This window comes from Physella acuta, unplaced genomic scaffold (genome assembly GCF_028476545.2).
Source record: "Physella acuta isolate Inbredline_101_S28 unplaced genomic scaffold, ASM2847654v3 ptg001419l, whole genome shotgun sequence".
In the NCBI taxonomy this organism is placed as follows: domain Eukaryota; kingdom Metazoa; phylum Mollusca; class Gastropoda; family Physidae; genus Physella; species Physella acuta.
In genome coordinates, this window is record NW_026732934.1 from 56,684 (window position 1) to 70,219 (window position 13,536).

At 34.5% G+C, this 13,536-nt stretch overlaps 1 protein-coding gene across 1 annotated transcript in view; it reads right to left on the reverse strand.

The window, feature by feature from the left end:
* Window positions 1-13,536, reverse strand: part of LOC131927565 (prolow-density lipoprotein receptor-related protein 1) — a 184,362-nt gene that overhangs the window by 38,031 nt on the left and 132,795 nt on the right. Inside the window, exons 38-59 of the mRNA XM_059283275.1 lie at window positions 13,004-13,184; window positions 12,334-12,440; window positions 11,811-12,019; window positions 11,379-11,466; window positions 11,066-11,185; window positions 10,510-10,638; window positions 9,687-9,821; window positions 9,162-9,291; window positions 8,412-8,696; window positions 7,991-8,118; window positions 7,513-7,635; window positions 6,944-7,177; window positions 5,988-6,168; window positions 5,341-5,557; window positions 4,757-4,949; window positions 3,913-4,041; window positions 3,268-3,417; window positions 2,491-2,718; window positions 2,059-2,211; window positions 1,354-1,470; window positions 739-852; window positions 168-299 (exon numbers count right to left, since the gene is read on the reverse strand). Of these exons, the coding sequence (XP_059139258.1) occupies window positions 168-299; window positions 739-852; window positions 1,354-1,470; window positions 2,059-2,211; window positions 2,491-2,718; window positions 3,268-3,417; window positions 3,913-4,041; window positions 4,757-4,949; window positions 5,341-5,557; window positions 5,988-6,168; window positions 6,944-7,177; window positions 7,513-7,635; window positions 7,991-8,118; window positions 8,412-8,696; window positions 9,162-9,291; window positions 9,687-9,821; window positions 10,510-10,638; window positions 11,066-11,185; window positions 11,379-11,466; window positions 11,811-12,019; window positions 12,334-12,440; window positions 13,004-13,184 (3,483 nt within the window). The remainder of the gene's footprint in view (window positions 1-167; window positions 300-738; window positions 853-1,353; window positions 1,471-2,058; window positions 2,212-2,490; window positions 2,719-3,267; window positions 3,418-3,912; window positions 4,042-4,756; window positions 4,950-5,340; window positions 5,558-5,987; window positions 6,169-6,943; window positions 7,178-7,512; window positions 7,636-7,990; window positions 8,119-8,411; window positions 8,697-9,161; window positions 9,292-9,686; window positions 9,822-10,509; window positions 10,639-11,065; window positions 11,186-11,378; window positions 11,467-11,810; window positions 12,020-12,333; window positions 12,441-13,003; window positions 13,185-13,536) is intronic.

Genomic DNA, 13,536 nt, shown 5'->3' on the forward strand with positions numbered 1-13,536 from the left:
TCACGGAAACACATGAACTCTAGTACACTTGCCAAGAGTTACTGTTAAGTCTAACAAAGATCTTTACCTTATGTGTAAAAACAAATCTACATAATTCTTACATTCAAACACACCTATACTCAGTACTGTATAATTGATTGAAAGAGAAGTTATAAAAATGTACAGACCACATTTAGCAATGTCATCCATCCTCTCATCCTCCCCATTGGAGCAGTCGTGTTCCCCATCACACAGCCACTCCCTGGAGATGCATACCCCATTGTCACACCTGAAGTGATCATCTGTGCAGTTCAGTGAACCTTGACAAAAATAAATAATGACCATCTTTTATATAATAGGCCTGCAAATGAAAAATCTAATATAATGTAAGTCAAACCAATGCACCTTTCTTTTAAATTTAAAAAAAATTCTTATTTAAGTAAAATACAAACCACTGCATTACAAAAAACAATTTAATAAAATATATAAAAGCTAAACCAAACTTAATCTTTTTAAAATGTGTATAATTTTAAAAATGCTGTGAATTAATGCATTGTAAAATCAGAAGTTTACAGTAGTTAGATACATTTTTTATCTCATTGATTACATCAGACTAAAAACCATAAAATTTAGTTAAAGAAAAACTACACCTGAACAATACTAACAATATTTTTCATTTACTAGTAAAATACACCACCAACTGAATTAAGATTTTCTTAAACAAAAAAAAAAAACAAAGAGTTTTAAAATAATATTTACAGTTATGTTTTTCATCGATGCCGTTAGGACAGTCTTCCCTCCCATCACAGACATGAGACTTTGGAATACAGACAGTTTCTTCACACTTGAACTGGTCAGGCCCACAACTGTAGGCTGCAAGTAGATGACAAAACTTTAATTAGATGGCCACTTTAAAAATAAAAGGAACAATAATTAGATGGCCAGTTTAAAAATAACAGGAACACATTTAAAAAGTTGACAAAGGAAAGAATTTAAAACAATGTCATTTAGATGTATCATTTTATGTGTCAAGATGGGGTTAAGGAATCTTTCGCACATGGCTTTTAACATTACTCACAAAGGTAAACATAAAATGTAGCTACCTGTCAATACAGGCATGTTAGCCGCTCACATTGTACCACTTACAAGGGCATATGCACCACCACAATAAACCCATTTGCACACAAATGGTTAATGTACAACTCAAAAAAGCCAGTTGAACTACTCACAAAAGCCAGTTGAACTACTCACAAAAGCCAGATGAACTGCCCACATAGGGCAAATATTCCCCCACCCCCCTCCCCAACAAAGGGCAAGCATATCACCCACAAAGCCCAGATGTTCTGAAGCTGATTAACATAGTAAAAATCTTACTGCAGTTTTTCTCATCAGAGCCATCAGTGCAGTCCAGCTCGCTATCACACCTCCACTGCAGGAGTATACACTTCCCATCATCGCAGGTGAAGGCATGGTCAGTGCAGCCTGCAGGCACTGTGGACACGGACAAAAAAGTTTTATGGACACAGGTTCTCAGTGTAATGTGGATAGGGTATATCTCAGTAACTGGTAAAGAGCACACCGGTCAGAGGATTGTGTGTTAATGTAGTATAGCTGGTTGTGAACTGTAGTGTAATTTAGTGTAGTGTAGTGACAGGCCTTGAACTTTTGTGTGCTAGGTGAGTAAATGTTAACCCAGAAGTGAGTTGATCTGTGTGGTTTTGTGAGTGGTCAGTATGTACATATACAATTTACAGTATAAGCTTTGTTACTTTTAAAGTTAGAAGAATAATTCCTTTCAGTATTAGTCAAAATGTTTGCAGACTGTATCAAAGCTATGTTTTTGTTATAAGGACTAACTTAATTATAACTCTAACCCTAATTTTGATGCTAACCTAATCCTGATCCTAACAGCTATCCTGGCAGGAAAAAAATTACCTTGAAACTAAACAATATTTTCAGTTCATGATTTTATAAGAACTATTTTCTTCTTCTTAAAATGTTAACTTTTCATTAATTCAATGGTAAGACTAAAATAAGAGAAAAAAAACAAATAATCCCAGTGGTCAAATGTTAACTCACCAATAGTCTCACAGTTTGCCTCATCATTGTTATCCCAGCAGTCGTTGCTGCCATCACAGATCCAGTTGGGGTAGATGCACATGGATGTGGTGTTGCATGAGACCAAGCCTGCATGCTTGACATTACCTATCTCTATTTCAGCACAGGTCTTGTCTAAGAGATAAGGCGAAAACAAAGCAGTGATGAAAACAGTTTGTAGGGGAGGTAAATCTTAACAGGGGAGATAACCTTAAACATTATTGTTTTCTTTGTTTCTAAAAATGATATTAAAATATTGTTTTAGAAAAAAATATTTATCTCAAACAAATAAACAGATTTTTTGAAAGATTATAATAACTACAACATGTAATAATCAAGAATTTCAATAATGTTTAAATTGTAAATAAAACATTAAGTTCATGCATACAAGATGATAGAAAACCAAAAACTTACTGCAGCCAATTTCATCAGAATGGTCTGGACAATCACTGTCAAAATCACACCTGTACTTGGCCAGGATGCACATCCCTATAGTGCACTGGAACTCACTGGGTGCACATGCACAGCCCAGCTCGTCCGAGCCATCACCGCAGTCGTTGCGCGAGTCACACAGCCTGTTCATCATGATGCACCTGCTGCTGTTCTGGCATTGGTGCCAGTTGATAGGGCATGTTCTTGAGGCTGAGATAACAAAAGAAGTAAAGTACAGGCGAAGTAGAATTGACCTGTTTTAGTAACCTTTACAAGTGAGGGGATAATAATGTAAGCATTATTCCAAGCAACCTTTACTTTACCTAACGCAAGTCAGGCACCCATGAGAGGGGTGGACTCAGTAAGCCCAGGATCCTAATTCAAGAATTTCTGGTAAGTATTCAATCACGCTAATATCCAACCATGCCATCCGTTTAAGAGAACATAGCATTCAGTAATTTTAGACCTAATGGGGCAGGTTCTTGACATTAATGTCAACAACATACTCAGACAATAATTTTAGAGTTCATCAGTTTATCTGTCTTCAGAGTATGAAGAGTTCGTATATTGTCATCACTATATTGTCAAGAATCAGATACTCATCAGAGCTAACTAGACACAGGGATCCTCTATCCACCAATGCTTCCAAACTTAACACACAGTTTATCAAAAGTGTGCTCTACTGCCTGAATACACCACATGTTCCTATTAAGAGGTGCAGTAGCACGATTAGCACAATAATTATATGCAGTGACTTACTGCAGTAGCTGACAGATTCATCACTAGCGTCAAGACAATCTGGTATATCATTGCATGTCCTGTTGAAGGGAATACACTGCTGCCTGTCCTCACAGATAAAGTCATCAGCCTCACAATTCTTCAGCAGCTCTTGTATAGAGGGGATGGTTGCTGAAGTAACATCAACAACAATATTTAACGCTCAAGTTCTAGTACTTAAAGTAGCTACAACTCCACCAACCTTTTAATTAGCAAGATAATAAACTTTATTTCTGAATATTAATAAAAAATTCTTAATTGGGAACTAATAAAATTCTAGAGCTTTTCTTCCAACAGGTAAATATTTTAAATATATGCAGTTGCTTCAAATTCAACAGCAATCAAAGTAAAAAAGTAAAGTTCTCCTTCCAAACCTGACAGTCTATGGGGCAAGTGAAGTAGAGTTCACCTGTTTCTGTGACCTCTGGATATGATAATGAGGTCATCACTATGCCCCAATAGCAATTAGAGTAATTAAAATTGTTGTATTAGTTCTTTTTTAGCATAACTGCTATAATTTCAACACAACTGTAGGTCTTTTACTACCATCTATATTTTAGTAAATTTCCATGAACTGAGAAAGGTTCAACATGTGTTGAGCTGGCTATGAATCACAGACTGACTTACAAAGACATCTCTTGCCATCTGTGTGAAGCCTTTGTTCAGGTCCACATTTGCAGTATGGGTTGCCTTTGTCATCCACCAGACACTTCTCAGCACAACCAAAGGCATTCTCAAAGCAGGGGTTCAGCTTGCCTTTTATAGAGATTAAAAATATTTTAATTGATACAAAAAATTGATATTTTAATACAGAAGCTCTTAGTAACCAACAAATTGCATTTACATAAAACATGATCTTTAAACCAAAAAACAAATCTAAAAAGCTTTATTAAAGAACTTTCAACTATGATTAAAATCCATCCAAATAAAGTATAATCACTAACCAAAATCTAATAACAGACTAATGAATTTTAGCGAAAAAGTAGTTTTTGTATTTGACATAATGATGCTTTTAGAATTTTTGGTACCTAAACTAAATTTAAAAAAGCTATGAGCAATTTTTTACCCTCATCCTCACAAAGAAATGTAAATAAACAAACTGCTACCAGGACATGTCTTTAAAAGTATTAAATGTATTTAGTTTTACTAAAAATGTTTTTTTTTAGTAAAAAGTGTGATTTATAAACATGTAATCCACGACCTACGTTAAAGCCATCAAAGTTTGTCGAACTATAGTGAAACTTCAGTTTGATGTGTTGGGTTGATGAAAATATATGGCAACGCAGTCTTAACTGTAAATTGGTTACATTTCCAACTATTATAACACTGATACTTAAATATTTAATTTCTTAATTTTTTTCAGCTTAAATTATGTTTTCAATTTTTTTTGGTCCAGCAATAATAATCGGGTACATCTCACCAAACTCAGTGGATAGCATTAAAGTATAACCTCTAACCTTAAAAGACTTACAATTATCAGTATCATTGGCTACAGCTATAATCCCCATGGGCTGCCTGCTGATATTTTTCTTGAGGAAAGTCACATCAGAGCCGTCATACTTGTTGACCCTAATGAGAGCCCGCAGCATCCAGTCAGTCCAATAGATGAAGTCTCCATACACGGCCAGGCCAAATGCATGTTGTGGGACAGAGCTAACGATTACCTGCATTTTTTATAAAAATAATTAATTAATTATACTACTTTTTGCTTTTTACTTTCAATTGCATTTTGAAAGCTTTTGGTAATTATAACTAAAAATATAACTATAGAAATAAATTTGTTACTTTAAATAAAATTTTTGAAGAATTTTCAGCTCTAGTAACTATATACATTAAGATTGTTTAATCTTTTACAGAGTTGCATTAAAAACAGAATAAAGTTAGTAAGAAAACAGAGCAGAAATGCAGGTTTTAATTGAGTTAGAATATCAGGCCTTCCCCATATAAAGATGTGTAATAAAACTTCAAACCTTTAATGCATGTTAATGTTAATCATATAAAATTAAAAAAATATTTTTCCTCTGTAATTAATAATAAAGGGAGGTAAGAACTTACAATTCTGTTGCTTCCATCAAAGTTGCATCGTTCTATCTTGTCCAGTCTGGCATCAGACCAGTACAACTTCTGCCCCTTGTGGTCAATGGCCAGACCATTTGGCGTCCTGATTTTGTCTGTGATGATCGACTCAGCTGTGTTGGTTTTACCTTCACTGTTATAGGAAGCTGTTTGAATAGATGGACGTCGTTCACTCCAGTTGGTCCAGAAAATACGTCTGAAAAATAAAATTTATGAGGATAAACAATAAGTGAGAAATTTTAAGATAGAAATCAATCATTTAGAAGGATGTGTTGAGAATATAAATATGTTCAAATTGATATAGGTTAATTAGTAAATACAATTTCTTTTTTTAAAGTATAATCAAAATGTGTGAATTTTAAGATGAGAATCAATACATAAGCAAGATTTTAAGATAATAAATATGTTCAAGTATGTTTAGATTGATTAGTAAGTGAGTGAATTTTAAGATGGGAATCAATGAATGGGCAAGAAATAATAAAATGTGTTTAATTGTATCTAAGTTAAATTGATAACCTTAGTTTAAAATTAAAGGTATAGTTAACATAATTAACAGTTATGATTGTAAATCAATTCAAGTATATGCATAAACTGTTGGTAAGAAAAAAGCAAGCTTTATTAAGTACCTAATGCACGAGTTGACTACAATATCCCTAGGGTGATCCGTGCTGTCCAGTTTATAAAACACCTCAGTGACTGGAGTTTTCTGTTTGAAAGAAATGCGATTGACACTTGAGCCTGAGTAGCTGGTCCAGTAGAGGTGGTTCTGGAATGGGTCGTAGGCCAGGCCCTCAGCAGATCCCACATCTAGAAAACATGAGACAATGTGTTAGTTAAAGGCCAATAACCCTCCTTCTGTGGAGTAGAGGTGGTTCTGGAATGGGTCGTATCCCACATCTAAAAAACATGAGACAGTGTGTTAGTTAAAGGCCAATAACCCTCCTTCTGTGGAGTAGAGGTGGTTCTGGAATGGGTCATAAGCCAAGCCCTCAGCAGATCCCACATCTAAAAAACATGAGACAGTGTGTTAGTTAAAGGCCAATAACCCTCCTTCTGTGGAGTAGGGGTGGTTCTGGAATGGGTCGTATCCTACATCTAAAAAACTTGAGACAGTGTGTTAGTTAAAGGACAATAACCCTCCTTCATCCACCTCTGAAAACACCCAAGAGAGATTTTAAAATAAATTGGGAAAAATTAAAAGTTATTTTTGGTAAAAATTTAACAAAAATAAAAATAGTTTGTGGAGCTACAGCAAGGTTTGCAATGTCCATATTATTATCCAAAATTATTAGTTAGTTACTTAAGAAAAACCATTTTAAAAAAGTACCAAAACACTTTTTAGGCCTATTTAGTAGCCAATGCTATAGTATGTTGGAGAAATTAAAAATTTGCTTATACAAAATATTTCTAAATTTTCAAAATATTTTTAAAAAAAAAACACGAACATTTTAAAATGTAATTACTTCGAACATTTTAAAATGTAATTACTTCGAGTCCCAATTACCAAGATGTGGTGAAAATTTTTTTTTTAATAAGTTAAAAAAACTAATTAGATTTCAAACAATTTTCAGAAAGCACTCACTTTCAACAATAATCTTAAACCCTGTGCCATTGAAAAACACGGACTGGATGTTCCCTTGCTGGATGTCACTGAAAAATATTCTCTCAGTGGCATAATCAAAGGTCAAGCCTATAACATTCTTCATGTTGGTCTCATTCTGGATGGATTGGCGTGGAGCATTCTGGTCTGTTGTATTGTCCAGGATAAAGCTTCTCAAGGAGGTCACCTCAGAATAGAGTAGGAAAGCTGAATGCTCTGTGAACAGATTTGAAGAAATAAACATAGAGAGGATTCAAGTACAAGGCAGGAAGTAACTTAAGTACCACTGGATTATGTATCAAAAAAGTTACATAATTTTACTTCAAAAACACCATCTGGTAAATGCTTCTCCGATGCATGTTGGAAAATCCTGTTATATTTTTAAAACAAGCCAAACTTTTTATACAGAATCTAAATTTCGAAAAATATTGTATTAACTTTTTAAGTACAATCTGGCAACTCATTTCTCTAATACAGTAATGTGCCAGTGCCTTGTTGGAAAAAAGTGATTAGAAAATAGATAAAAACTCTGTCAATATAAAAAAACTGACCGTCACAGCTTTTCCCATCAGACTTTAATTTGCCATGAGAACAAGCACATGTGTATTTGTTTTGGCCACGATACAAGCACAACTCCTGGCAGCCCCCACTGTTAATACTACAAGGATTGGTCCCTGTGGAAAGGTAAGGTCTAATTACTACACATATTGCTTTGTATAAAAGTTAGTGGTATTTAACTTTACTATTTTAAACAGTTTTAGTAGAACTTAAATACTTTCATGCTAAACAGTGTCTAATATTTTAAAAATAAGTATAACCTTTTGGTAATTTTGAAGTAGACATTAAAAATAAACATAATTCATTGCTTATTTCTTAGTCTCATATTTTTTTTTTTTTTTCGCAATTTTGCTCCCTAACTTCCTATCATGTAATTTTTCCAAAAGAAAATTCATTTTTATAAACATAACTCTGGGTATCTTTCGTACATGTTTTTTTTTTAAAATTATGACAAAATTAGAATGTTTGTACCATTTTGATATCTGGAGTCAAAAATTTTGATATCCTTCAACTTAAAGATATTTGTCTTGAGGACTGTGATTGAAGCAACCTTAGAAGTGTCTTTATTCATATATTTTATAGAGCCTTGCAAATCAGTTCTGCAGAATGAAAAACAAAACTCAAGTAATAAAAAAAGGAGGAGATATATTTATTCTTCATACCTATGAAGTTTGGGACGGAGTGGTCTAGTGGTAGGGAGCTGGACTGCTAACCATAAGTCTCGAGTTCAAATCCGGGTTCAAGTCAGCAGACCATCCCTGATTCCACCTAACTCTGATGGGTACCTAGCCGAGGTCACAGAAACAAGTGAACTCTACTTCACTTGCCCCATAGACAATCAGGTTTGAAAGGGAAACTTTACTTTATTTTTACCTATGAAGTAAAAACTTACCCATCTGCCCAAAAAAGCTTATCGTTGTGGACAGCCACACTCATGCAGTCCGTGAGGTTTGTCTTGAGCACTTGAAACCTTTCTCCTGTGGGCGTAACTTTCTCAATCATGTCGGTGCCTTTGTCACACCAGTACAGATCATCTGTCTCGTAATCCACGGCTAAGCCATCCGGTGCCTTTAAGGGCATGGCTTGTGTTGAGATGACAAAATTTTTTCTCTCCGAGCCATCCAGCCTGGCGCGTATGATGCTCGGGTTGTTTACGCCATTAGCAAAATACAGGTACCTGGGAGAAAATTATTATGTTAGAACATGCAAAATCTACAATAATAATTAGCATCAGCATGGATCTTATTAACCAATATAAACAAAAATTATTATTTTAATGTTCAATTAGCCAAGAAATCTTATTAACATTGTTTTATTTGTTCCTTTTACTTTAAATGGCAAAATGACATTATTTTATGATTTTTTTAGTGCTTAAAATAATTTTGCCGAGGGGTTTATTTTCAGATTTTGGTTTGGGAATAGGTTGTTGATTAAAGTTAAGGTATGGATACTTTTTTAAAAGTCGTTAAATGTGTCCTGCTAACATTTTATTTATTATCATTTTTACATGAAGAAATCATCATTTCTAATATTTAAACAATTTTCATTAATTTCAACTTGTGTAAAACAAATTAATTAGAGCATGTATTTAATTTGCATATAACATGACAGAAGACAATGATAATAAAAGCCAATGAAATACCCTCGTAAAGGATTGACAACAATTGATCTTGGCTTTTCTATATCCTCATGCATCAAGACATATTTCTTCGTCCCGTCCAGGCGTGTGACTTCTATGGTGTTGTGGCCCTGGTCAGTCCAGTAGATGTTGCCTACAAGATCAGTTTAATTTACATGTATTGCAGGAAGAAACAAGGATAATCAAACACCAAAGATTTAATCAGATTAGATTACCCCCCTTGCTCCACTATGGACAGTAACCCAGTCAAAACAAAGATTTTGCCCCTGCTATACCCTGATCCATCAATTTTTACATGTAATCCTGTCAAGTACCTAACATTCTGCCCCTATATGCCTTGTGACACAGTTATCTGCCTGCTTCACATTCTTACCTGCGATCCAGTCAACGGCCAAAGATTCTGCCCCTATATCCCTGTGAGAGAATGATCTGCCTGCTTCCCATTCTTACCTGCGATCCAGTCAACGCCAAAGATTCAGCCCCTGATATTCCCTGTGACACGATTATCTGCCTGCTTCCCATTCTTACCTGCGATCCAGTCAACCGCCAAAGATTCGGCCCCTGATATTCCCTGTGAGACAATGATCTGCCTGCCGCTGAGATCCCTCTTGATACGGGAAATCAGCCTCAGTTCACTGTCTACCCAGTAGATTTCACCTTTCTCTGAAAATTATTTACCATGACACTAGTATAGAGTGAACACAAGACTGCGATAAAAAGCTTGCATTTTCTAGGGATTAAAAGTTGTTCAATTCTGAAGATGATCTCAAACTTAAAAATAGTAACATAAGATCAAACAATTTACATAAAAAAGATATCTCATACAGGGAACACATCACAAAAAAGATAACTTTAAAAATGGTAACATATTTCTCAAAATAATGCAACTCAAATGCAACTTAAATAAAAAGATAATTTACACAAAAAAGGATTTTAAAAAATAACTCATAAAAATATTATAACGAAGTTAAAATAGATTTTAAAAATTAAATTACAACAAGAAAGCTAATTAAAAAACCTCATAAATCACAACAAGAAAAGTACCAACTGAAATTGATAACCAATATGGCAGTTGTAGTACAGATTATCTACTTATAAGCCCCTAACTAATAAATGGATTGTGTGGCAAGTCTCAATTCCTTTTTTTCTAAGCTGGGAATGGTGTCAGAAACATTGTCAACATTTACACTAGAGATTTTTAAAGTCTGTAGCTCTATCACACAGTCCTCTGGATCCCAAATCTCCTGTTTTGTCCAGACACATCATCAACATTTATACTAAAGATTTTTAAAGTTGTACCACACAGCCCTCTTAATTCATAATCTCCTGCATTCACGTAGTAATTATTTACCTGCATAAAAGTCCACAGAGGAAGCCCGTGATATCTTGGATATAGAAGCCAATGCTGGGGTTTGTTTAGTGCCCAGGGTTAGACCATGGATTTCAGAGCCTTGTGTGTACAGAATAAAGGAGTTGATTCCTGGAGAAAAGGAAAGAAGATTTAATATTAAATATACAGAAATGTGATAAGTATGAACTAGATACATTGGTTTATTCCTAGAGAGAGAAAATAAAAGAATAAACAAGATTTTAAATTATTTTCAATGGGTTAACTGGTCCATGGGGCAGATAGAGTTCACCAATTTCTTTAACCTTGGCATTTGAAGGGATAATATGGTGAGAAATATACCAAGCCACCTTTACTTTCCCTAATGTGAGTCAGGTACCCATTAGGGCTGGGTGGACTCAGTGACGTCATATGGCCTTGAATTTGGGATCCAAATTTGAGACTTTCAGGTTAGCTTAAAAAATTAGGCAAATAAAGTATTTTGTTCTTAAAAATCTAGAAAAAGAAATGTTTTTAGTTTTTTGTCTTAATTCCTTTAAAATATCTGCAATTGTCCAACCTTTGCACTTGTTCTCAGAGACAAGCTCGTAGCCGACTGTACACTCACACACACTGCCAGTGGGAGATGGGAAACACAGCTGTTCACATCCTCCATTGTTGCGCACACACTGGTTGCTAACTGGTGAAGGAAACATTATTTTTACTGACAGGGTTACAATAATAGAATTAGTTAAAATTAGAAGGGGTGGGGGGGAGACATTTATTTTTACTGACATGGTCACAAGCATGAAATGGGTTGAAACAGAAAGGGCAGATTCAGCAAAAAAACATATAAATATAATTTTTTAAAGTGTTAAGAAAAGTTGACTCACCTCCCAGCACACTAGCTGGATCATAGATTTTAAGATCTGAGACATTTGGTGTGTCCTGTCTCATTGTGGTTACTGTCTTATTTGCATACTGAAACAGTGGTATGAAAATGAGTTGTTTCCCTTATATAAAAATAATAGGTTGCAAAATATATTTATTTTTATTTTGTCAACTTAAAAAAAATTTCATTTTAAACATGCTATGAAAATAAATACCAAAAAGTGTAACCGTTATTAATAAACCCTTATTTATGAGTTTGTTAGTTTTATAAGGTTAATACAATAATGAGCTTCAGTACTAAGCAATAAAATTACAGTATCACAAGGCTGAATACAGGGCTTTAACTGAAGGACATTTATTTATGTATAAACAAGGTAGTATCAGATAAAGAGTAACAATGATAAAACTCCAGTTTTAAGGTTTAAGGATGTTACCTTGACAACACTAGAATTCTTGTTGTAGAAGAAAAACACAGGGTCGGATTGACCTTTAGCTGTGTAGAAGGTAATGGATAGAGGCTCTTTGATCCACTGGCTAAGCTCCTGGCTGGGATTACATTTACTGGATACATCGCACCAAAAATATCCATTGGCATCCAGACTGATCCAGTACAAGCGATTTTTTTGCATATCAACAGCCAAACCTATAGAGGTAGATAGAGTTAGTTATTCTAAATAAACAAACATCTATAACGTAAATGAAAAATTAATAAATGACATAAAATTACATCAGCTATAATAAAAAAACATTAATAAAATTAGAGTTGTTTTCCTAACAAAATCTGGAAAAAAGGTGTTGGCTTGTAAACCAGTTTAAATATATGTACATTAATTAATGAGGTAATGAACAAGTGTAATTAACTGGGTAATGAATGCTACTGATGTTGGACTTATGCCCATTCCAATTGAAAGCTTAAGGCTGTGAACCAGGAAAATCAACTCTGAAGGAAAAACTTACTGGAAGGTTTTTTTATGCCCTTGACAAAAATGTTTGCCTCAGTCCCATCCATGTTGGCCTTCCATATAGAATGTGTGTCCCCCGCTAGGTCAGTCCAAAACATTATCCTAGGGAGAGGGGGGAAAAGTTGAAATAAAATGAATTATCATTTGGTGCGGCACTTATTTTACAGTTGTCAAATCAATATTTAGTAGATAGTTTAATAAGTTTCCATGTTGAAAATTGACCTGACATTGTGTTAATGGAAAGACGACCTTTGAACTTTTAACTGAATATTCAAGAGTCAAAGGCTTGTTTTATCATATTAGTCACAGCAATCTAAATGGTGTATAGACAAGTTGGTAGGAATAATGAAATACAAGTAAAGTATATAACTTGTTTCTGCTCGCCTCTAAAATGTATAAGTCCAAATGTTTAACAGAACGGTGAGTTTTAGCCTGAGAAGTTTTTTTAACAGTCTGGGATTTAAACATTTCAGTTTTACAACTGAACAGTTCATACATAGATTGCTGTGATTTCTTATGTGTTGATACACAAGCTTCATTCAGGCTTGAGTCAATAGCATGCTCTTATGCTCACCCAGCCAGGGAAAGTAGAGGCAGTTGGGCATAGAACAGACCACAATATCCACAAACTATAAACACAGCAAGTAATTGGCAAAAAGACTGACCCTTTAGATGGATGGATGGCAATGGATGTTGGCCTTGAGGGTGTAGTTGACCGGTATATTTCTTTACGGTAGGCCCCATCTAGTTTGGCTACAGAGATGAAGCCGAACTCTTCAGTGTAGGAGGAAAAATACATGTTCCTTGACACCCAGTCAATGGCAATGCCAAATGGATTGGAAAGACCTACATGGAAGAATAATTTTAATATACTTTTTAAAAATTAAACATATAATCAAAATTAGTACTTTAACTTTTAATCCTAGCAGAGCAGCATAGGTCATGAATATAAAAATTTGAAAGACTTTAACAAACAGCAGTTTTCAAATTCTCTACTGCTAAGAATTTGTATTCGAATGTTCAAATATTAATAATAATTATACCGACATGGTTAATGTGATCAAAAAGTAGGCCTGATCAAAAGCTACCCTAAATTAAATTTACTCAACCAAAATTTTTAAAATACAATAGACAAAACCGACCTGAAAAGTGGCCAAAAAAAACCTCTACTACACATTAAACCCACCAAAACAAGGCC